Source organism: Zalophus californianus, chromosome 10, assembly GCF_009762305.2.
Source record: "Zalophus californianus isolate mZalCal1 chromosome 10, mZalCal1.pri.v2, whole genome shotgun sequence".
NCBI classification, from domain to species: Eukaryota; Metazoa; Chordata; class Mammalia; order Carnivora; family Otariidae; genus Zalophus; species Zalophus californianus.
Window position 1 is genome coordinate 72493059 of NC_045604.1, and position 26066 is coordinate 72519124.

Consider the following 26066-nt stretch of genomic DNA (forward strand, 5'->3'; position numbering starts at 1 on the left):
AAAAATAAGCCCTCATCTAACCCCCTGTGAAATGATTTACCATACAAACTACTTTGGTCCCTTTCAAATTTGTTACTTCTAAGAAAGGACTAATAGGATTTCTAGGGTCGCAAAAGCACATTTTTATCAACCTTAGAATTAGAGAGATTCTGGACCCTTGGCAACACATATCACAACACCATCCTCTATCAGCTGCTGACTTTCCTCCGCAACCTTCTCTATGCAGAGCAACAACTCTCAACACCTGTAGCGGGGAGACTAAAGTGTACAGCTTCCAATTCCCACTTGAATTTATCTTTTTTGCTCTCCTTCTAAAAGACAAGCATTTGGGTTATTTTCAGTGGAAAACTAGAACATGCTACCAAAGAGATAACGTACCAGGTTCTGCCACTGTTGAAGTTGAGACTGTTTCCTTTTTTTTCTTAAGTCATACTGTGCCTTGTTAACATTATTGCTGTTGTTGAAATAGCTTATATTTTCTATTTTAAATATTTTCTTTAAGAGCCACAAAATTAGGAATAAGAAAGCAGAAATAATCACAAACATCGAGAAAGCCTAAAATTATAATAAAAAATTTTGCATGACTCTAAGCTAATGTGCTTAGAGCTGTGAGCTCTAAGGCTGGATGAAAAGAATTTCTATTTTCTTTAAAGATTTCTTTATATGAGACAGAGAGACACAGAGAGCAAGCAAGTGTGCAAGAACGGGGAAGGGGCAGAGAGAGAGAAGAGTCAAGGAGACTCTGAGGCTGAGCACAGGGCCCGATGTGGGTGGGGCTTGATCTCATGATCCTGAGATCACAATCCAAGCCAAAACCTAGAGTCAGACGCTTAACTGACTGTGATACCCAAGTGCCCCCAAAAGAATTTCTATTAAGATATAAATTATAAAATTGACCCAAGAACAGACTGCACAGGTCAGTGATGAAGAGACCCTTAGCCAGACTGCATGGGATCCAATCCTGGTTCTGCCACTGTGCTAAATTAGTCAACTTTCCTTCATTCTCTCCACTCTTTCTTCCCTTTTTTTTTTTTTTTAAAGATTTTATTTATTTGACAGAGAGAGACACAGCGAGAGAGGGAACACAAGCAGGGGGAGTGGAAGCAGCAGGCTTCCTGCTGAGCAGGGAGCCCGATGCAGCCTCGATCCCAGGACCCTGGGACCATGACCTGAGCTGAAGGCAGACGCTCAACGACTGAACCACCCAGGTGCCCCTGTGTTCTTCCATTTCTTAATCTGTGACATGGAAATAGTATATACTACCCACTTCATACGGTTTTATGAGGAATAAAAGTTAAATATTTTTTTAAAGATTTTTTTACTTATTTATTTGGCAGAGAGAGCACAAATAGGCAGAGCAGCAGGCAGAGGGAGAGGGAGAAGCAGGCTCCCCGCTGAACAGAGAGCCTGATGTGGGACTTGATCCTAGGACCCTGAGACCATGACCTGAGCCGAAGGCAAACACTTAACAAACTGAGCCACCCAGGTGCCCCTAAAAGTTAAAAAGTTTTTGAGTTTTCCTCAAAATGAAAGTAAACTTAGACTTTTCTTTATTATTATTATTTTTTAAAGATTTTATTTGAAGAGAGAGCGCACACACAAGGAGGGGGAACAGCAGAGGGAGAAGCAGACTCCCCACTGGGCAGGGAGCCTGATGTGGGGTTCGGTCATGACCTGAGCCAAAGGCAGACCCTTAACCAACTGAGCCACCCAGGTGCCCCAAAGTTAGACTTTTCTTAAAGAAAAATATATTGACCAAAGACATCAAGTGTCTAAAAGGTCCAGGATCTACAGAAAATACGAGTGCTGTCAAAGATCTTCAGTCACCCCCTAGAGAAAAAAAGCTTCAGGCCCATACAGTTGTACAGGTCGTATCTCTCAATTCTTCAAGAAACAGATCATTCAAATGCTAAACCTTTCCAGAGAAGAGATGTGAAAGGTTTCCAAACTCATACTGACCCAGTTACAGAACACCATATCAAAACCTGACAAAACACAAAACAGAACTATGGGTCAATCTCACTACTGATTAGTTTCTAAATGAAACACTAGCAAATAAAATTCAGCAGTACATTAGCTTTTAACTTCACAATTACAGAGAGGGTTCGATTTGTTATTAGGAAACCTACTGAGGTAATTTGTCACATAAATAAAACAGAAGAGAAAAATCACAGGATAATCTTAGACGTTAAAAAAGAATTTAATAAAATCCAACAACTAATAAATGAGGATTAGATTATGCTCCAATTTAAAATGGCTGCAAACCAAAGCTCACATCATACATAATAATAAAATACTAGATACACCTCTATTTAAGTCAGATAAAAGACAGGGAAGTCCAAGAACATAAACACTGGTAGAAATACTGGCAAGAAGAAGATGAAAGTATCAGAAATGCAAAGATGACTGTCTACCAGGAAAACCCAAGACAATCACCTGAAAAAGTATTAGAATAAATAAGAGAATTCCATAAAGTGGCCAGGATTATCAAAGTAACATATATATATGTTACCATCTTTCCTGTACTAACAGTAATCATGTAATGAAAGAGAATAACTCATCCCAACAGCAATAAACCCACTGAATCATGCAGAAATAAACTTAATTAAGAAAAGTGTATTATCTATATAAAGAAAACTATACTATGCTTCTGAGCAACATAAGACTCCATGAAAAGACATAACTTGTAAGTTTAGAATAAGATGACTCATGAAGCCACAAAACTATTAAAATACCAAATTCCTTCTTAAATGATTTATAAAGTTCAATACAATCCCAATCAAATTCTAAGACTTTTGTTTGTTTTTAAGAATTTGAAAGACAGTTCTAAAGTTTACTTGAAACAGTAGTTCTCAACCCTGGCTGCCATGAAAATCATATGAGGAACTGTGAACCATATCAATGCTCATACCACACCCCAGAGAATCTAACTTAATTGGTCTGCAGTGGGGTTCAGGCATTGCATTTTTAAAAAATCTCCCCAGGTAATTCTGATGTGCAGATACGGTTGAGAATGACCCATCTAGAAGAGTATCTTATAAGGACGGCCAAGAAAATACTGGATTCTTGAAAAAGAATGAAGAGCAACTACCTCCATCATGTACTGAAATTATATAGGTAGTACAGTTAAGTTTCTGGCACAGGATAAGCAAAGATCAGTGAAACAAACAAAGAGTCCAGAATTAGACCCAAACCTTGTATATGTGAAAACTGAGTAAAATCTAACCAAAATGGTATGTTACATTAGTGGGGAAAAAAGCTGGATCAGCCGTCTAAATAAATGGCACTGGGATGATGACTACCATTTGGAAAAAAATATACAGCTAGATCTCTGTATCTCACTCTGGCCAAAATCAATTCTGAGCTAAATATCCAAGATATAAGCAGAAAAAAATACAGAAAAATATTTCATAATTTTGGAATACAGAAAGCATTCCTAAACATAACACAAAACCCAAAAGCCGTAAAAGAAAAAATGGATAAATCTGTTTCTATAAAAACTGAAAACATCCACTTGGTAAAAACACAGAACTATCAAACTGTAAACCCAAGTAGCCATACTCCTGGTAAAACAGACTTCAGCAAATAAAAAAAAGAGGGGGAAAAAGCTTACATTTAATAAAGGTTTTAACTTTCAATATAAAAAATATTCAAAACAACAAGAAAAAAAGGAAACACAACAGAAAAACTAGCAGAGGACACGAATAGTACAATATAAATGCCCATGAATTCATGAAAAGACATTTTTGCCTAAGAGAATGGCAAATCAGCAAAAGTATGCTATCAGTGTTGGTAAGAATCAGGGGGTGGGGGGGTGGGGAGTGACAGGGAGTCATTCGCTTTTGGTGAGGGTGTAATGCACAATGTTTATGGAGAGTATTTGACAACAGCTATGCTTATCAAAAATGTCAGTAGCCTTTAATACAGAAGTTTCACTACCAAGATTTGGAGGGGGGGTGAGTTTTATTAAGCAAGGACACATAAAAAGCTCTCCAGAGTCAGAGAAGTCATGACAGGGTTGCCCCACTACCAAGAATTTATCTAGCAGATACACTCAGCTGTAGAAAGATGAATTATCAAAATTGTTACATCAGCAAAACACTGGAAACAACCTAAATGTACAGCCATTAGGGCACTAGTCATATAAATTAAGATATACCCAAATTGGGGACTACTACCATATCAAACCCAGTAAGAAGGACTGAGCTCTGCCTAACATAGAACTTCCAACTTACATTAAAGTGGCAAGAAGGAGGTATATGTATACCAACATACATATAAGGAGGGGCAGAGAGAGAGATGTTATACTATACTACTCTTTAAGTTTAGGGCAGATACACGTACACACACTCACCTCTCTATGCACAGATCATCCCCAACAGGATAGGTAAGAAATAGTTGTCTTTGGTGAGAGAATTTGGGAGAGCCAAAGGTCAAGAGTTAAGGGAGATTAATTTTTCAGTTCTTACTCGTGGTGCCTTTTTACTTTTTTTTTTTTTTTGTGGTTTGTTATTAAACCATGTACAGGATTACTTTCTAGAAACAAAACTTTTAACAAAGGCTTTGACCTAATAACCTCACAGAATCTATCCCATGATGCATGTGGATATGCCTATACAAAAAAATACATTCATTGCAGCTGTACTAATGAAAAATCAAAAGCAATCCAAATGTTCATCATTAGAGGAGATCAATAAATTATGGTGCATCCTTTAATGGAATACTTTGCCATCTACTTGATGAAAACAAGGGAAATCTGTGTGCACTGCTAAGGAAAGGCAAGTAGTGTATATACCGTTACATAAAACAGCAAGGTGCTAATGTAGTTTGGTTCCATTTCTTATGAACATATTTGTAGAGAGTGGTTATCTGGGGGTGCCTGGGCAGCTCAGTCAGTTAAGTATCTGACTCTTGATCTCAGCTCAATCAGGTCTTAATCTCGGGGTCTTGAGTTCAAGCCCTGCAATGGGCTCCACACTGGGCAATGAGCCTACTTAAAAAAAAGAGAACAGAACAAAAACAAAAAATAAACGAGGGAAAAAAAATAAGTGGTCATCTGTAAGAAATGAGGCTGCTCTTTTTTATTATTTAAATTATTTTATAGGCAATCTGCATTTCCTTTGTGATGATAATTTTTTAAACAAAATTATCTTTTAAAAAAGTTTCTTTTCCCTCCTGTGCATCTTAAAATCTTATCTGGCTTAAAACGAACTTGTCTCTTGCTCTTACTATTTGCCCATCACCATTAGTTCTTTTGTCCCACCCAAAAGCCACAACAACCCTTCCAAAAAACACCAGTCCCTGTCCTTCCTTTACCATCAGCCTCTTTGGGGTACCTACGGGGAGCAGAGACGACTGTCCCCACAACAGTGAGCACTCGCCAAGTGTTGTCTGAAAGAGAGATCACTCTGTACAAAGGAATGAAAGCCCTGGGCAGCCAGGAGCATGAAATGAGAGACACACCAACAGAGCCCAGACTGCAGGAAACCTGCCAGAACCAATAAACAAAACAGACAAAACAACCAGATTCTTCAACAAATGAATTGTAAGGATCCTAGAGACTAACAGATTCTTAAAAGCCATATCCACTGAATATAGTTATTCCAATTTGGAGGGGGGAAAAAAACCCCATAAAAACAGATTGGGACACATGAGGCCACTGGAAATTTGAGTTATCTAGTAGACCTTGATGACAAGAAATCATTCATTTATTTACATGTGAGAATGGCACTGGGTTTAGGTCTACCCTGTCTAACTTTTAGGAATACACATTATCAATGGCTCACTAAGTATAGTCAAGGAGCCCAGATACCTTCGGGGCGGGGAGGGGGTCATGATGTCAAAACTATTTTCATAAAATACTAAGACACTCTCATTCTCTCACAAAAACACAGAGGCACTTTCCAGAAGCTCTGGGACCTGTGGTATCACCGTGCTTAATGGCTAAAAGAATGTGTGCCTGGTTTTCAAAATTCTGTTTCAGTATTTAATGTGGCAAATATTGATAGATATAATCCACATTTTAAAGAAATTTCCTTGGGGCCCTCAACAGTTGGGCCTAACAATCCTAAGACCAAAAAGTTTGAGAACGCTTGCATTAAACTACTATGTCTACTTTTGCACAGGACTGAAACTCTCCAAAATAAAAAGTTTTTTTGTAAGGGGGTAGCATGGATTGATGAGTGAATTGGGAAAGAGCAAACATCAGGCTGACCATGAGCCCTAAACCCACAGTAATCTCTTCTCAACCTACCTCTGGAAGGCATGTGCATACACAGACCCCTCTGCAAACGCCAGGGACAACTAAAATTTAAGTTCACATTCCCTCCCCTTTAACAACACTTCAAAAGAGATAAATGCCAATTTTAATGTTGGAATTACAGTTGACTGCTGAACAATGTGGGGGTTTGAAGCCCCGACCCCTGCCCAGTGGAAAATCGGCATAAAAATTGTGACTTCCTAAAAAAATTTAGTAACGAATAGCCTACTACTGCCCGGAAGCCTTACCAAAACATAAACAGTTGATTAGCACATTTTTTGTATATGTATTATATATTGTTTTCTTACAATAAAAATAGAGAAAAGAAAACATTAAGAAAATCATAAGGAAAACACATTTACAGTACTGTACTTATCAAAAAACAAAAAAATCCACCCCATGTATAAGGAAACTCGTGTAGTTCAAACCTGTGTTGTTCAAGATTCAACTGTACTTCATTTTTATTTAAGTTAAAAAAAAAGAAATTATCTCTTTACCTAAGACCGTCCCAGGCTTCATCTGCGTCCCTTAGTGCCCGCGACAGCTTTGTGGGGAAACTGCTACTCTTACCTGTCCTTTTCCTTCATTTGGACTAATCAAATTCAAGAAATAGCACAAACTGTTCTACTGTTCTAGAACTTGCTGTTATAAATACTGCCTGCAACAGGTGCTCCAGTGGCTGCCACCAAGGAGCCTTGTCTCAGAGCTGCCATGGTGTCTGCTCCCTCTCTGGGAATTTGCCTGCATGCCGCTTGTCAGCTTCCAGCTTTCCAGTTGTCCCCATCTACCGTGGCATCTGCCTTCCCTGTCCTCCACGTTCAGCTCCTACTCTACACGCCAGCTGCAGGACTGGTGGCTGAAACCCAAAACAGTGCTCTCAACCTGCAAAGACCTCAAAGCCACCTAGAGGCTCCAAAGGGCCCCCCAGGTTCTGAGTCCAGTAGCTCTGCACTTCTAACAAGTCCCTGGTGCTGCGCTGCCGGCCCACGGACCTCGCTCTGGGAACCACTGCTGCGGAGGTCCTTCTGTGACCCGAGGGCCTGCACTGCCCCTGGCTCTGCCACCTCACCCGCTGTGAACCGTGGCAGCTTGTGGACCAGCTTCTTGGTAAAACAGAGACTGTGGCAAGACACCTCACCAGGTGAACATAAAAAGGAAAAGGTATACGGAGGAAGAACTTGGTCAGCTGGTAAAGGACAGGGTCAGCAGCCTTCACCAGATTCAGTGATGCAACAGAAAGCAGATTCCCCGCCGGAAGTTGCCTCTTTCAACCATGTGGTCCTATTTCCACCATTTTCCTCAGAGGCTGAAAACTGGCCATTAGTCCAAACACATCCCCTATGTTCGCAACTGCCTGACGTGCAGGCTATTCTACTGCTGGCTTAAGAGTGCCCACTTTCAGGATGGGCAGAGATCTTCATCTCTGGGTTCCAGATACCAAATCTCCCTCTTCCAAATCAGAGGGGCAGGAAGAAAGACTGGAGGAGGACAGGAACGTGCCACATCGTCCCGCTTCACTGTGCTGCTTGCTTAGAAGGAAAAGCTCCCCACTCCCGCTAACAGGAAGCATTCAAAGCACTTAAGCTCACTTACCTTGGTCATGCCTCCTGCCTGCGCTGTGTTCAGTCCAGCGTGACTGGCCATTTGCGGAGAAACCTGTGTTAACGTCTCGGCTAGCACACTGCTTGTGGCCCCCTGCATGGCTGGAGCAGGGTACGGCATCCCAGCTCCCCTTCCTCTGCCAGCGGCCCCAAGAGAACCATTCATGACTTGCGCCTGTCCTTGCTGGGCCTGGTTCATTAAACTATGGCCAGAGTTACTATTGAGGAGGCCTGGGTGAGTCTGGTTAAAGTTAGCATTCATGCAGATCCCAGGTCCCGTCTGCGACGTGGCAGGGCTGCTGGTCACCAGCCCCACCTGCTTTTGTGCTTGCGGATTCAGTGCTTGCGAAGCAGGGGGAGTGGGCCCAGAGGTGCTGGCTGCCTGTTTGGGCAGGCTGGGGGCTGAAGAATCTCCCTGGTTCAGAGGGCTCTTGCCCATGGCACCCAAGCTGGCCATGTTTGCACTGTTCGGCTGCCCCTGAGCCTGGCCGCCAAGGCCTTGCTGCACGGGGCTGCTGGCACTAACATTTCCTATTCCTGGGTTGATACTAGAGCCGCTGCCTCCGCGCAGTAGCTCCGACAGTTGTTTATGTTTGGAAGCAGCATCTGGAACGAGGTTCCCACTGTTTAAAAGGCTTAATTCTCCTCCATTGGGGATCAGCTCATCAGGAAGATCATTTTCCAAGTCAAACAATGATCCAAAATCTAGAAATTAAACAGAAATGGAAATGAGAAACTAAGCAACCACAACAGCTTTCCAACTATCATACGTTACTATGATCTTAACCTAAAGGAGCAGTTCACACAGAATGCTAGCATCTTTTTTAAAGTGTTTTTTTTAATTTTAATTTTTTTTTAAAAGATGTGATTTATTTGAAAGAGAGAGAGAGAGCACAAGCAGGGGGAGCTACAGGAGGAGAGGGAGAAGTAGGCTCCCCGCTGAGCAGGGAGCCCAATGCGGGGCTCGATCCCAGGACTCTGAGATCATGACCTGAGCCGAAGGCAGACACTTAACCAACTGAGCCACCGAGGACCCCCAGAACGCCAGCACATCTTAAGAGTAATGTCAAAATGACTTGAAACTTCATTTGGGAAAATAAAACAAGGAAGCTTATTTTTCAAATTCTGAAGAAGGAAAAGTTAAACAGAGGTGAGAGGAGGGTCAACCCCACTAGATGTTACCATATATTCTAAAACAATAATTAAATCATGTGGCTTGAGGAGAAATGTAGATATATAAACTAAAGGAAATCAATGGGGAGTTAAACCTTCACTGAACTTAAGTTAAAATGCTTTTAAGAATACATGTGTGTGAAAAAGTAACTGGGAATCGGTTAAATGAACAGCAATTTGGGGAAATTAAGTAAAGCCTAACCTTAAGTGATTACCTATTTTTTAAAAAAAGTAAATTAAAAAAAAAACCCACCCCAGCCTAAACAGAAAATGAGAGTTCTCCAAATGTTGAAGCTGCAGAAAATAAAGATGTATAAAGAAACTAAAAATAGTTAAAAGTAAAAGAAAATAACTTAACAGCTACTTGTCTCACATGAAAGGGGCTAACGTCAGCCCTGCAGAAGGACTGGCAGCACACTGACTCCCGAATATAAACACACAAAGGAGGCCAGCAGGTAAGTATCAAAAAGGAAGATAAAAGTCAACGGAAGAGATCATCCTACCGAGTAATCAATGACAAGTAAAGCAACTTCTTCCTCCTGGTCCCTCTCAAAGTACCATTTCTCTAACATGTGGCCTAAGTGTCATCTCTAGTCCCTCACTGACCACGTTTTCTTCCTCCTGGTCCCTCTCAAAGTACCATTTCTCTAACATGTGGCCTAAGTGTCATCTCTAGTCCCTCACTGACCACGTTTTCTTCAACCCACAACCACCTGGCCACACGTGCATGCACAAAGGACAAGATCAGCAGAACTATGACAAGAGTGGCTTCATGTGTGATATCGAAACAGGGGCAAACAATACACGGAGGCAGGTCAGCCTAGTGGTTAGTCTCTAGACCCAGACTGCCTACAACTGAACCCAGCTCCGCCTCCAGCTCCCTACTTCTTAGCTCTAAATTACCTAGACTTTCTGTGCCTCAGTGTCCTCCATCTGGCCACCACACCTCATAGGGTTTCGTGGGGACTGAATGAATTAATAAATGTAAAGCACTTCAACAGTGCCTGTGGGTGGTTAAGTGCACCGTCATTATCAGCTGTTATTATTACTTTTATCCAGTAACAGAAGGTTTGATAAATTACTGTATAATATTAGAAAACATTACACATCTTTGGCACCTGGGTGACTCAGTTGAGTGTCCAACTCTTGATTTTGGCTCAGGTCATGATCCTCAGGGTTGCGAGATCGAGCCCCATGTCAGGCTCCGTGCTCAGCATGGGGTCTGCTTAAGACTCTCTATCCCTCTCCCTCTGCCCCTCCCCCCATTCACTATCTAAAATAAATAAAATCTTTTAAAAATTACACCTCTACTAAATTATGATGACTGTAAAAATGTAGGAAAATGTGTATGTGATGTAAAAACATGCAATTGGCATTGCATGCAAAACGGCACGTCAATTAGAACTGAAGTGTGTGCATGTGGGCAGTGGCTGGCAAGTAACACGCCAAAAATAAAGAATCGTACTGGTAGAAGTGGTGGGGTGATGAGTGCATGTGGCTTTCTGTTGTTGTTTCAAACAGAGCCACCCGCCCCCCACCACCCTCTCTGAGAAAACTGAACTGTCTTCTCCGCGGTGTCAGACCCTAAGACTGCCTGCCCCACAACCCCCTCGGGTGGCTGCTCTGGGGTTCCTCTAAAAAACAGCAACACCTTCCCAGCTGCATGAGTAGGACTGATTGGAGAAGCCACCCCCCCATAAGCACCTTCTCCTTGCAGGTGACACAATCCCAGCTAAAGGAGTTGAAGGCAAGCTGGCCATGACAATGTAGAAAAGGTTTTCCTTCCTACTGGGAAGGAATGCTCAGGAAGAAATCTCCCTTTCCTTCACCACATTTCATCGTGGAGCTACAGCAGCCATCCTCAGACAGGAGAGGAGGCATCTCGCACACACCAGGGATGACTGTAGCAAAAACTAACGCTGGGGTCGTGAAGCCAACTCTGAGCTCAGTTACCCAACCCTGGAGCCTCCCTACCTTCAGGTTTCTCATTATGGGAGAAAATGCATTTCCTGTCATTTAAGCCATTCTAGCCAAAGTTTAAGGTCACCCGATGAAGTTCAAACTCCTTTGTAAGGCATACAAGGCCATCAGAATGTGGCCCCTGACCACTTCTCAACCTTGTTCTCCTGGCATCTTTTTTTTTTTTTTTAAGATTTTATTTATTTGACAGAGAGATAGCAAGAGCAGGAACACAAGCAAGGGGAGTGGGAGAGGGAGAAGCAGGCTTCCCGCAGAGCAGGGAGCCCAATGTGGGGCTCGATCTCAGGACCCTGGGATCATGACCTGAGCCAAAGGCAGACGCTTAACGACTGAGCCACCCAGGCGCCCCTCCCCTGGCACCTTCTGATGCACCCTACCTTCCAGCCACAAGAGTGAGCTGTCACGTGCAACAGAAATCCTTCTTCTGGATGTTCTCTGTCTAGAAAACAATACCCCTACCTCTCACTCAGATTAAACGCAGTGACTACGAAGACTGTCTTCAGGCTACCCCAGAACAGAACAGTCCCTCTTTTCAGCCTCCAAAGTTCTCTGTACATACATGCCTAGTAAACCACCTCTAACTAACATATACCCCATTCCATCCTACCCAACTATAAGGAATTAGGGATTACTTGCAACTGTACACACACACATACATACACACACAGATTTTTATAGTACCTGTGAGAGTAAGCTGTAGACAGCATGAGTCTTTCCTCCCAAGTATTTGACCATGCATCTCCCAAGAACACCCTTGTACAAAATCACGGCACATTTATCAAATTTGGTAAATTTAACACTGATACAATACTCAAATTTAGCCAGCTGTCTCAATAATGCCCTTTATTACATTTATTTTCCTGGTCTAAAATCCAGTTCAGGACCCCAGTGCACCTAGCTGTCATGTCTCGGTCTTTTCCTTTTGTCTAGAAAGGTTCCTCAGACTTGTTCTTTCCTAACTGTGACATTTTTGAAGAGGACAGGCCAGTTGTTTTGTAGAATGTCCCTCAATTTGGGGTCGCTTCCTCCTGATTACAGGACACATAATTATGAAGAGACACAGGAGTCAACTCCTGGATATGGCAGACAGCTGAGACACTGCCACGGATCAGGGTTTTTGCTGCCAACTACCCAGCTTCTGCATCTCAACGTGGTTTTGTGCGTTCCATTCCATAGCTTCTGTGGCACTGTGCTGTCCTGAATCTCGAGATCCACTAAGGTCTCCAGATAAAAAGAACACATTGCGGGCGGGGGTGGGAAGAACACATGAAATAAAGTAAAAAAACCAACTCTCCAACATAACTGATGTTTCTGTTATCTTCCAGACTCTGTTCACACACATGCACATTTTTACTCAGTATCCTTTCTTTCTTTTTAAAAAGGTTTTAAGTCATCTCTACACCCAACATGGGGCTCGAACTCACAACCCCAAGATCAAGAGTCGCACGCTCTACCAGCTGAGCCAGCCAGGCGCCCCTACTCAGTATTCTTATAACAAAACAAAACCCCGGTGTGTGCATTTAATTAACGCAATGCTCCTTAATCTATGACCATGAAAATGAAACTTCATCTAAACCAGCAACAGGACCCATTAAGACAGAGACCAAGTTTCCTTTCTATTTGCCAGGGAGGGGAATGAAGAGTCGGTGCCAAGCACTGTAAATCGTTAGAAGGAAATGAACTCCAAATACTTAAAGTTTGGAACAACCTGCCGAAGCCCTGATTGGCTCTTCCCATCGTCTCGAAGCCCTTTCCCAAAGAGAGGGCAGCTGGGTCAGGACAAAAGCAGGTAAACCCAAATGAACAGTTACACAGTGTCAGAGTCTAGGTCCCTGATTCCAGTGTGGGAACTGGAACTGAGGAAGGAAAAGGCACACCTGCAAGTGGAACACACGCATTCAAATCCAGGCTCAATCAGCCAGCCCCGCGTCCTTGAACAAACCGTTCAACCTCTGGATTGCACTTCCCCCAACCGCGAAACACGGACAATAGCCCATCTACACGATGAAAGCTGGAACAGGCTATCGTACTCTATTCTTGCACACAAACTATAAAATTTCTTACCTTTAAAAATCCACCCACCATATTAAAGAGGGCACATTCTGCATGGAGCACTGGGTGTTATGCACAAACAATGAAACATGGAACACTACATCAAAAACTAATGATGTAATGTATGGTGATTAACATAACAATAAAAATTTAAAGAAAAAAAAATCCACCCACCATTCCACCACTCTCAAATTTACCAGTGTGGTTTTTCTTAGTGGTTTACTGGAGCTCCACTCCACACGCACATGCGACTCTGACAGCTGTCATGGGCGGTATGTTTTGGGCTCAGTTTGGTTTGTGCTGCTCCGCCACACTTTGGCCACCTCAACCACTTTTCTCACCCTGTTTCAGTCCAAACACATCTCACAGCTGTTTGGTTGTGTAAAGAACGGACTAATTCTGCTTACGTCCTTACCTACCAGTCCAACCACGTGTGCACACGTCCACAAGCAAATCCACAGGGAGCGTCTTTGTAAGACAAGGTAGGCTGGGCAGGGTGTGCGGAGGGCCATCCCCGCTCACAGTGCCACCCCTCTTCTCCCTGTGACTGTCTCCACGCACATATTCTCTGGCTCACAAAGCGGACAAAGGAGAATGATGAAGGAAAGCCAGGATATTGCAACATACAGAGTGATGCTTTCTATACACCAAAGTGTCCCAACACACAAGTTGGGCAATACCAATCTGAATCACCGGAAGTTCTGAAGATTCAAGATTAAGCTTCACCACTTCCAATCCCAGGTAGTTTCCCTTTCCTCCACCAAGTCACCAGCGGCCCCAGGAGGGAGCAGAGCTGAGGCTGAACAAGATTCGTGGGACCCGGCTTTCTAGAGGCTTAGCCTTGGCAGGAGACATCCCAATCACACACAGCCTGTCATGCTTCCGCAGCCACCAGGAATTTTCTCTCTCTTGGGGCTCTTTGGCCTCTAACCCAGAGTCCATCCCTTTCATTAAGCGGAGGTGGAAGAAAAGCAGCTACCGGTTTCCCAGTCTCTGTCACACTCCTACAAGGCTGGGGCACCCACAGCACAGAAGGTCTTCATCAAGCACGATCACAAGGGATCACTTCTGGACTGCTTAGAGAAACCTCGCTCCAGGAAACAATTCCCTCTCAACACCGAAAGACAAGGAAACCTACACATGTTCTAAGATCCATTCTTAGCCATCGTTATCATAAGTCCATATTTCACCTTAAACAAGGGATGAACTACTATCAGGTACTCTGAAAAAAGCTATCCATTTTACAAATCAAATAGCAGGTAAGTGGCTGAGTCCATCTGCCCAGCCTGTAACATATAAAAGTCTGTTAAAATGCAGCTAAGCAAGTAAGTCATCCCTAAAACACATCTTTCCTTAGGTTTTCTAACGTCTCCTCTTTCTCTCATGTTACTTTACTTTCTTCCTTTGATTGACAACTGGGGCCCTAAATTCTCTGATTGGCACAGAACTGATTTTTCTGTCCCAATGTGTACAAACTAGTTTATCAAATCTCGTATTGGCCAGAAGTAGGAACTCTTCTATACTTTGCAGACATAATGAGTGAGTCTTAAAATCATATATCAACTCTCAGTTATAACTCACAAGGCTGTAAGGACCATGAAAGAGGGACTGGGCTCTCCACGAGTACCTCCACCCTGAACATGTGAATGAATTCTGGAGAAGAGTGCCAAAGTTACAGGATACAAAATAACAATTTTAACACTTTACTTGTTTAGCTGAAGATATAAACATTTTGTTAAACATTTAAAGATACATTTATCTTAACGTTACTACTATCATAAAACAGAAACAAAGAGAACAAAATTCAATAATGAATTCTCTTAAAATGCTTCCCTGTTCTACTCATCCTTCTCTTTACCCACCCACCCCTTTCCTGCAGCCTGCAGGAAACCTGCAGGGGACCAGTCAGGCTACTTCTCTCTCTGGATACACCTCAGCGTCCAGGGCCCTCCATCCCGTGGCCGGTGTGAAGATTAAATGGCCTAACACAGAATAAGAGAGAGCCTGAGAAACAAACCTGAGAGTAAGAGTTTAGGTGCTGGTTCCTGTTACGTTTCTCTACTCCTGAGCATGAAACACCCCTCCCACAGATGCCTCCTCTCCCCCACCCACGCCCATTTCTCACTGCAGCCCTCATTCTCTTTGAAAAAGTTGTTTTTGTTTTTCCTTCCCTATTTTTTTTTACATGACCTTTGGCATTACTCGTACTATAACTCTGACTATTCAAATGCTTCTCTTAAATCTTAGAAAAGCTAAGCACTTTTATTCATCAACCCTGGAAATTTTTACAAAAAGAATTTTTAACTCCTAAGTAAAAACTGGATACAAAAATTAATCCAAAAAGGGCAATGCATTCTGAAAAAGCTCATATCTGAAGAAGAGGAATCCACAGAATGGTAAACACTTTCATAGGGTTCTAATTCTTAGATGATCTGGAGACCATTTGAGACCTCCACAGTACATTTATCAATACATTACCAGTGAGACACTCACAATACAGGAACCACAGCCTGGTCTTGATTCAAGCCCCTCTCTGTCACTCCAACTACACCTCCTGATGTGTTTGCTCAGCTCTAAAACGGAAATGAAAATAGTAGCTGCCTCTAGGCTCACTGAGGAAAGAATGAAACCATACTGTGTGTACACAGTACTTAGCCTGGCATGCAGTAAGGACTCAATACATATCAGTCACTATCTGTCACGGCACCATCTTCCAAGATTGCTATGAGGGCTAACCGATACATGCCCATCAAGGACCAGGCATCCCTGGTACAGGGTTCATGCTCAGTGACTGTCACTTCTCTGAGGTAAAGTCCTAATAATTTGTGACAACGCTAGTAGAAGTAAAGCTTACTCTGCTTTGAAAATTCGTGGGGATTGTGCAAATAAATAACGGGACAACTCTCCAACAATGCAGAATTAAAACATTTTTAAAAGGACAAGAGAGGTGCCTGGGTGGCTCAGTTGGTTGGGCTTCTGCCTTTGGCTCAGGTCATGACCCCGGGGTCCTGGGATCAAGCCCCACATCGGGCTCTCTGCTGAGTGAGGAGTCTGCTTGTCCCTCTCTCTGCCGCTCCCCCTGCTTGTACTCTCTTGCTTGCTGTCTCACGCTCTCTCAAATAAATCTTGAAAAAAAAAAAAGGAAAAGAAAAAGAAAAGAACACTGTTTTCTTAGCATTTAGGCCCATTACAAATAATTTTGGAGGGGGAAAGGGACAGAGGGAGAGGGAGAGACAGAACCCCAAGCAGGCTTCCTGCCCAGGGCAGAGCCCAATGTGGGGCTTGATCTCATGACCCTGAGAACATGACCTGAGCCAAAATCAAGAGTCAAACTCTCAACAGATTGAGCCACCTGGCACACCACAAATAATTTTTATCTAGGCATTTAAACAAGTTCCCAAAAGACATCTTTTTTTTTTTTTACAATGACTATTAGGAAATAATTAAAGTAAATTCCTTCTTAAATCTTCTGTGATTCAAGCTTTTTATGCAGACATACTACCCCCTAATTAGTACAGAATGAGGTTTTACTTCATTCTGAACAGTGATTTTATATTGAACAAAAAGTCCTGCCTCACCTCAGAATCACTATCTGCTCAAGAGCCAGAGCAGACGTGGCTGAGCAATCTGCCTCCTCTGGGGCCTTCCTAGAGTGGGCACATGTCGCGCTCGGGACTTCACTCCCTGCAGGGACAACTGGGCTTATCTGAGACTCGAATAAAAGTCTGCCCCCCAGAGGATTCTACTCTAATTGAGGAAGACAGGTCATGGACACCAAGTCACAAACTGAAACTGCTAACACAGATACCGGATTTTACAAGCAAGTGGAAAAGGCTGCAGATGAGAGGCAAACTCTGAGCAGATCTTTAGAAGGAAAAGACGCTGAGAAAGGAACACTGCACATGGACGGGGTGGAAGAAGGGGGCTGGGCAGACAGAACAAGCTGGCCACTTTGCTTGTGATGGGTTTTAACTCCAACATGGTGGGCTTCCCTCTGCAGGTGTGTGGATGTGATTCAGGAGGGAGAGACCCCACCAGAACACTTTAAATGAAGAAAGGCCTTCTTTGGGAAGATCTGTTGTTAATGTCTTTTAAAAAACCACTCATCATGCAGAGCATAGGACCAAAAAAAAAAAAACCCAAACAAAAAAAATAAAAGCCTAAATTCTATTCTCCAATATAAGTGTTGTGTTGACAGTTATAATTTATTAAACCCAAATTTATAGCTAATTTAGGGGACAAATATTCCTGTTACCAAAGGATCCACCCAGGAGACTCTTTTAGATGGAAACCTGTCCAGTAAGTACCTTTAAATATTTAAACACCAACAACTATATTGTCTGAAGTGAGGGGAAGGACAGCAGGCTATTGCAGTAGATGAAACTAAATGAAATAAAACTACAGTACTTTAGAAACTGTGATATTAAGTCAGAAGGGAAAAACCTGGTTTATAAAAATGCCCTCTATACAATAAGTCTACCCAAGAAGGCTAAAGTCTACTTTGGATCATCATTTACTATTAAAATTCGAGCATTTTTTTTTCTCATTCACAAATGCATTTCATGGTTACTGTGCTTCAGAGATGGAGAAATCTTGCTTCCCTGAATGTTTGCTATTTACCCTTCACTTAAGGAACCCAAGACAGTCCAGACCACAAGTCCTGTCACCCTGGGCCTGAATCACCAGAGTCCTGGAATCACAGTCAGCCTCCTACCCTCACTCCACGCACTTACAAGTTCCAGGGAAGTGCCATTCCCAGAGAGCTAGGACAATTTTAAGTTTCTTAAATGTGGTTTGTGTGCTGTCTCCCTCATCCGTGAATGGTGATTTTGAAGGCTTCGTAAGACAAAGGTGGGACAGAAGATGTGGTCACAGCAGCAAGCCACCACCAGACCAACCGTAATTCACTCAGTGGCCCCCAAATGGTAACCAGGTGGTCTGGAGCCAAGGGAGCAGAAAGGGTTTCACTATTCTCCACCACCACGGCCAAGGGGGTACTGAGACCCAGGTGAGGGGCTGGAATCAGCTACCCATCCACTGTGCAACTCTGAAGTCCTGAAGGAGGAGGAATGTTGGCAGCTGGGCTAGGATCTAACCTCTGCAGAAACTACCCCAGGCCCCAGGTGCCAGGCCACCTCAGACTACTTGGCTACCGCGTGAGGAACAAGCAAGGGATGCCCAGAGACCAGGTCCTTTGGCCCAAATGCTGGCAGCTGTGGCTGGCAGGCAGCAACACTAAGTCAGGAGGAAGGGGGAAATACCGCTGTCTAAACTTGCGGTGTCAACTGTACAGCAAATAAAAGTGGGCTTATATGTGGACTACAGGAACACCCATAAGAGGAAGTAAATGCATTAAGTCCAAAAAGTACACCAACATCCAGACAATGGAGTATTATTCAGCACTAGAAAGAAATGAGCTATCAGGCCACAAAAAGACATGGAAGAACCTTATGTGTATAATGCTAAGTGGAAGAAGCCAATCTGAAAAGGCTACAGACTGCGTGGTCCCAACTATCGGACATTCTGGAAAAGGCAAAACTACAGACAATAAAAAGGTCAGCAGCTGCGGCGGAGGGGGGGGGTTTGGACAGGTGGAGTCCAGGGGTTTTTTTAGCACAGGGAACATACTCTGTATAATATGATGATGGATAGATGTCATGATACATTTGTCCAAACACAGAACGTACAACACCAAGAATGAACCCTAAGGTAAACTGATGATGATGTGTCCATGTAGGTTTATCAAGTATAACAAACACACTCTAGTGGGAGTGCCCTTAATGGGGAAGGCTGTGCATGTGGGGGCAGGGTATGTGTGGAAAATCTCTGCACCCTCCCCTCAATTTTACCATGAAATCTGAAACTGCTCTAAAAAAAGTCTTAACGGGGAAAAAACACCATAGAATTATAGATAAATCGCAAGCGACTAAGAGGTACAAAATGACGGAGAATCACGAGCTGAAGAATAACTTGAGTATCCGTCAACTAGACTATATTTAATAAATAATATACCCAAAATACCCAGTGAGGTCTATGCTGGATATAAGTGTGCTGCTTTTCAAGCTTTAAGAATCCACCAACATACAAGCACTAGGGAGGATAATTTGATGATATGATCAAAATTATAAATGCATATTCCTTTTAACCTTTTATTCGCTTTTTAGGGATCTGTTCTATAGATACACATATAATTGTGCATGGCTATTCATTAAAGCACTGTTTGTGCGAGAACAGGATTGGAAATAACCTAAATGTCCATCAGTGGGGAGCAGATTAAACCAATTATGGCACATCTCATATAATGGACACCAGCAACTATGGAAAGAGATAATGAAGCTCTCCACATGCTGCTATGTACAGGTGTGCAACAATGTGTACAGTATGCTACCTCTAGGAACAAGAAAAGGCAGGAAGGCGGCAAGGGAGCCAAGAATAGACAGCGTCTGCTTGAAGAGAGGAACCCTGGAGGGGTGCACAATCTACTCACAGTGGTTACCTGGGGGCACTAGTTGGAGGGAGGGAGGAAAGTTTCGCTCTACAGCTTTGTGTCCTCCTCTGATTTTTGAACCCTGTGAATGAACGATTCATTTAAGTAATTAAGGAAATTGATTTTTTTAAAGGCAGCCCCTGGGGTGTGCAGGCCCAGGTGATGAGCTTCATTCAGCCCAGATGATAACACCTGGAACACTTCCAGTTGGGAGTATTTGCAGTTTGAAGATGAAATCTGAAACGCACTCAATATTAGTTTAAAATAGTTTTAGTGTTCACATGAGCTTAAAAGGCAGGAAAAGAAAAAGTACTTTAAAGAAGGACTTTTCAAAAACTACTGTTTTTTTCCTAAAGGAGTATGACAATCTACATACAGCATTGTGCACCCAATGTAATAGCTAAATGTTGCCCACATTGGGGAAGCCGACAGTAGTTTGAAATACTCAAACATTAGGTGGTGTCAGGTCCCGCGGCTTCCAGTAACATCAATGGAGAAACCTCTAACTGAAAGGATTCTGTTAGAATCGGAGCTTGTGACAAAGAAAGTCGTTAACAGGACATGCCACTAAAACACAATCACATTTTCCTATCTTTGGATGGCACTTCTAAGTTAATTTACACTTGTTCAAATCATTCTCGCTAGAGGTCTAAAGGTTTTGCAACAGAACTAACCAAAACACCACTTGTCACCATTTAACAGATTCTTCTAACCACAAAAACTAAGATTTTTGCTTTGGATTTGATTTACTCTTTCACTAGTTTTGTGATGAAAGTATGATGTTTATGGATTTTTTTATTTTATTTATTTTTTTAAAGATTTATTTATTTGAGAGAGCGAGAATGAGAGAGAGTACATGAGAGGGGAGAGGGTCAGAGGGAGAAGCAGGCTCCTTGAGGGAGCAGGGAGCCTGATGCGGAACTCGATCCCAGGACTCCGGGATCATGAGCTGAGCCGAAGGCAGTCGCTTAACCAACTGAGCCACCCAGGCGCCCTTATGGATTTTTTTTGAAGCATTTAGAAGAATATAAAGTGCAAAGCAGAGAGCCCCCAAAACATCTTCAGTCCCCCGCTGCCAAGAAAAACAATTTCTGGAGGTTTTCTTCTGGAAATCTATGTATACACACTTTTTACTACTGAGAAGGGCCTAATTATCATGTATGTTTTCCATCTGTTTTAAAGTTAATAACCCTCAGACTTCTCTTCCTTTTGAAGGGAAGATCGCTTCCCTTCCCCAAACCGCCATGGCAGGGGACTCAGCCACTCCTCTTCTGAAGGACCTTTTGGTCACCTTAATTTTTGCAATCTCTAGGTCAATTAACTAAATTAAAGAAAAGGTCTGGAGTTAATGTGAACATTCTTAGAAGTCCTACCAAACAAGAGACTGATTTTTACTTTATCTGCTTGGTATACAAGTAGGTTGTTAAGCTAGAGATATGTGTATATCATTAATTAATAAGGTGAATAATAAAAAACCTCTGGTTTTAGGAATCTCTTCCAGAAACTGGGAAACTAGGAACAGAGCTTTGGTGTGAACTGGTTGCATGACAGTAGCAAAATCTCCTACAGTCTTCGATTAATTTTTTTGAAACTTCAATTCTTCCTATTTATAATACAGTGAAAACATTGAAATCATTTTGTGTTAAGTACAGCACCAAAATATTTTACCATAAAAAAAAAAGGATTTTTAGAATGAAGCCTGCTCTTCAAATATTAGTATTTGCAACAGCTCTGAGGTATTTCTCAGTCAGGAGTGCACTTAGAGTGGGAGCAACATGCATGCTGTGCCACTCTGGCAGGAAAGAGCAAGCGAGGGCATGCGCTTCCACCCGCACAGCGTGCTCTAGAAAGGCGCACAAGCAGCAGCTAGCGCGGGCTGCCTCCAGGGAGGAGGCCGGGGGCTCCAGAGGCAGGAGAAGGAGGCCCTCTCCTAAACCATCTTTCCTGCTGGTTGCAAGTTTGAGCCATATGAATACATTACCCATACTCTCAAAACAATTTTTAAAAAAGTTTTTGAAAGAAAATTATGTTTGTACAAGAAATTCCTAATATCTTAAATAAGTATATGAATTCTGATTCATGGGGCTTTTCCTCTCACAAACAGGGCTTGTGGGGAAGAGAGAGCAGTTGTCAACTCCCCCAGCAGATACGAACATGGATGGAAAAATACACCCTTGGAAAAGCTGATCTAGATTTCTGGAGAACAAATCACAGTTGCTTCCTCCAATTACCCTGGATGCAACGGATTTCTAAAATTTTGTATTGTTTTTCAAGCCCTAAAAGGATGATCTGGACTCCCTGGTCTGACACCAGAGGCTCTCCACAACCTTACCTTGCCTTCAGGTGCCCAGACTGAGTCCCCCAATAGTCCTTCTACATACGAAGTTTTCCTGACCGTGGCCCTGAAGCCTCCGTTGCAGCGCTGATCTCAGTATGAGATCAGACAGGCATTGGTGGGCCTGCCGGACTGCCTGGCCACACCACCACAGCTCCGTCCAAGAGGACGGAACCAGCACTGGGGTCACCACAGCCTAGCAGTATCCCACACAGAGTAAGAACATATCGCCGATTTGAGTGACATAAGCATTTAAATCTTTGTTGATTAAAAGAATGAAGCAGTACAGCTGAGATTGTATCCAGAGCGGGACCACACCGGCAGTCTCTGCCTCTCAGAAGCAAGACCACATGGCCTCTAAATGGTAGCCCAATGAGTGTAAACCAAAAATAAAACTGGCTTCTGCAAAAGCTGTTACACACTCAGGACTCTCAACTTCCAGACCTTCATGATGGCTATTTACACCATTCCCTACACCTGCAACGGTACTCTCCACCCCCATCTCCTGTCCATCCGCAGGTCTCCATGCAAATGTCACCTCTCCCAGAAGACCTTCCAAGACCCTCAGAACAGACTCTGTCCTGTGCCCCACCATGCATGGGACCATATGCCTGGGGACCTCCCCTCCGAGGTGCTCGGTTACACCAAACTACAGCTGTCTCCCATGAAGGCAGACATTGGACTCGTCGCATCATACTAAATGTCCACGGAGGACCCCACAGCATAAAATATTGTCTAAATGGGTAAAAGATCCTACATCTAAAGCAACAAATACTTTTGAAAGTGTCTTTAGAAAATGGTCCCTTGGAAGGAACTTTGTCCTCTAGGTCATAAATACCTTAAAACTATGAACAAATGACATAAGTAAATGCACTCAGGGCTGTGCTGTACCACACAGCAGCCACTAGCCAGAGGCCGCTGTTGACATGTACATTAATTAAAATTAAATAAAATCTGAAATTTAGTTCCTGAATTACATTAGTAACAATTTGCTGGCGATTCCAGTACTGGGCAGTGCAGATACAGAACATGGCACCATCACATCAAGTTCTACTGGACTGTACTCGCTCAGATTACCACGAGAACATGGGCATTTCAAACAAAGGAAACGTCCCAATCTACTCTCTTACTGTGGAGAAGAAATCAGTTTTTCCTTACACTTTCAAAGACTGAGAAAGTCACCAGTGCAAGCTAAAATAGCCAATTATCTACCAGTAATTCAAATGATTCTCTTACAGATTTTTAAAGAGAAGTTCAACCCTGGGCAGACTGTGCTCTTCTTCAAACAGAACCCAAATCCATTATTAGTAGAGGCACAACAAAAACAGGACAGAAAATCTATCAGTACACTTCATGCCTTTTAGTCATTTTCAGTGAAAGTTGTTTACTAAATAAAATGTAAACAAGATTTAACGTAAAGACACACAAATTAGGAGAAAAAGCTCTTTGTCCACCATGGGACAGTTTTCCCAGCAAAAACCACAAATCACCACACCCAAAATATCTAGAATGGAAAGCCGTAAACCGCTTCCAGGACAGAATCTGTAGGAGAGAAAACCCCCCACAATACAGCAGAAAGCTCACTCTGACCCCTTCCAGAGCAGTGGCAGCTGAACCAAGGGAGAAAGTGAACTTCACTGACACTTCTTCCGTCTAATCAACCTGACTAAACTGGACAGTGATCCCAAGGCCATTTCTCCTGTTTTAGAAAAAGACTGTTTTTATGATTTCTCCATACTTGCTTTTCTTTTTTCACTAAGTCCTAACCTAAATCAACTTCCTGTTGAAAAACAATTTCATTTAGACTTCAATTTTCCAATAAAGAATAGTTTTTAACTTCAAACACAAACTGAGTAAAGTGTGTCAAACTATCACCTGGTTTGTAGGATTCCTGAATCTCGGCTTCTAATTCATTCTTTTGCAAGTTGATAGAGCCAACACTCAACACCAGCCCTGGTATAGGAAGAGAACTAGGCAGGGGTGGCATCTTTCCATTTATTCAGAGAGAAACTCCCATGGATCTGGTTCTGGGTCAGACTCTTCACCTACATCATCCCAAACCCCACCAGCCCACAAGGAAGCGCACGATTAATGTTTTCCCAAACAATTAAAGACCAATAACAGCTGCTGCAACCTGCTACATACCAGTAACCACAGTAGCCCAATATACAAAGTGAGTCAAAGTGATAACGGAAAAAGGGATTTTTTTCCCCTGGAGAAAAAGATCGCCACCCTCACCTACCCAAGCTCAAATGTAAAGTCACTGGCCCAAGTCACAGAACTGACAAGCTGAGAGCTGAGATTCAGTGTCCACCCCGAGCGGAGGCCAGGGCTCCTTCCTTACTACCGCGCTGCCCGCCTCTCAGTATAAAAAGCTCTGACATTTCCTTCAACTCTGAGTCATGGGTAGAAGGTTCTACTTTTAATCAGGTGACAAATACTCAAAATATTTTAATCCAAAGGAACTGGGTCAAGCTTTTATAGCCCGTAATTGTCAAAGCAAACCCTAATTATTTGATAGATTTCTATAGTTCTGAGTGTCATCATTTGGTTTGTAATCAAATACTGAAATGTCCTTTATTTAAATATTGCACAAGCCTCTCATAACAAGAGTTTTTTTGTTTTTTTGTTTTTTTTGGTATTTCATTGGTTATTCTAACTACAAAGTTAAAACATGTATAAATGGTACAGTTTAAAAAAATCCAAAATATTTGGGTGGTAGTGCAAAGGGAAGCTTTTGAAATAATAAAAAGAATCTGCTTCACAACAGAACTGTCCAACCCCATTAAAACAGCTTACCACTGTTAAGAACCACCTACTGTCTACGCTGTGGTACAGGTGCATTAGAAAGATGGGCAAATTAAGAGATTTTTAAACAGTAGCAGATGGGACGCCTAGAAACAGGAAAGTCAGATATAATCAGGTGAAATTTTTTTCACCATTAGATTTTACTATTCTTAGTGATGGTTCCACTAAACGTTCTTTTGATTAATGGAAATGAAACACGGGGGGGGGTGATGTCACATGGGATCGTATCTTTCTAAGGGGAAGGTTTAAAAAGAAAGGAGTTCAACTTTTAGACATAGAGCTCAGAGATAGCCTTGCTTCCCAAATTTAGAACCAGAAACACCCTGAAGGCAGTTTTTCAACGTCAGCAACAGTCATTCCCTACATTGTCTAAAATCCTGGGGGGAAAAGGAAATCACTTTTGCTTACTTGCGTGCCTTTCCTGCACCCATTCCCTGCATCTAAAGAGCTCTCCTGCAAATCAGAGTGATTCACGGCTCACCAAGTCCAGGCTGGAGCTGGGCAACCTCTGCCCCACTCCCACAGGACCCTGCATGTGGCTCCATCTCAGCACTCCTGACAGCAGAGCACAGCCCCCACAGAAAGCCGAATGTGCAAAAGCCCCCCAACAGGCACTGCCACAAGGGATTACATTTCTTCATCAGTGATGTGCTGCAATGTGAGAATTTCCCTGAAAGCAAAGTTTAAGACTGAGCTGGACAAGTGTGGCACCCCTCCCCCAGTTAATGCAGGAGCCGTGGACAACCACGCCAGCCCCGAGGAGCCCATCAAGCATAGGATGGCATTTCTAAGGAGGGATGCACCACTAGGCAAAGGCCTAAGACTGGGTCAGGGAACAACAGGCACGTGTGCTGAAAACCAGAGGGGATGGCCGAGAGTTTGAGAGCTTAGGAGACACAGTCTGGGGCAACTAGAAGACTTCAATGCGAGCCAGGGGCCACAGATCATACCCACAGGCCATACACGATGACACTCACATAGACGAAACTGCTGTGAGTGGCCAGAGTGCTTTTCTTTTCTTTTTTAAAAGATTTTATTTATTTGACAGAGAGAGACACACAGCGAGAGAGGGAACACAAGCGGGGGCGGGGGGTGGGCAGGAGAGGGAGAAACAGGCTTCCCGCTGAGCAGGGAGCCAGATGCGGGGCTCTGGCTCCCAGGACCCTGGGAACATGACCTGAGCGGAAGGCAGATGCCCAACGACTGAGCCACTCAGGTGCCCCGGCCAGAGTGCTTTTCTTAACATTACAGAAGGCACAGACCCCAGCAGACTTCCCCAGCTGCCAGGTGCCTTGTTCTGGCTCAGAAGGGGAGGCGGCACCGGAGTACAGGAGTTCAGAGGGCCCACCAGGCTACTCCTGGTGCTTCCCT

General features: G+C 43.1%; 1 protein-coding gene across 5 annotated transcripts in view; it reads right to left on the reverse strand.

Annotated features, from left to right (window-relative positions):
- LOC113931903 (CREB binding protein) overlaps positions 1 to 26066 on the reverse strand; it is a 123167-nt gene that overhangs the window by 91388 nt on the left and 5713 nt on the right. For 2 of the 5 annotated variants that reach the window (XM_027610083.2, XM_027610080.2), the window contains exons 1-2: positions 13481 to 13593; positions 7853 to 8565 (exon numbers count right to left, since the gene is read on the reverse strand). In XM_027610083.2, coding sequence (XP_027465884.1) covers positions 7853 to 8565; positions 13481 to 13577 — 810 coding nt within the window. In that variant the 5' untranslated portion in view covers positions 13578 to 13593. Of the gene's footprint in view, positions 1 to 7852; positions 8566 to 13480; positions 13594 to 26066 lie in introns of those variants that run through there. The other 3 variants (XM_027610084.2, XM_027610085.2, XM_027610081.2) reach the window with 2 other exon arrangements.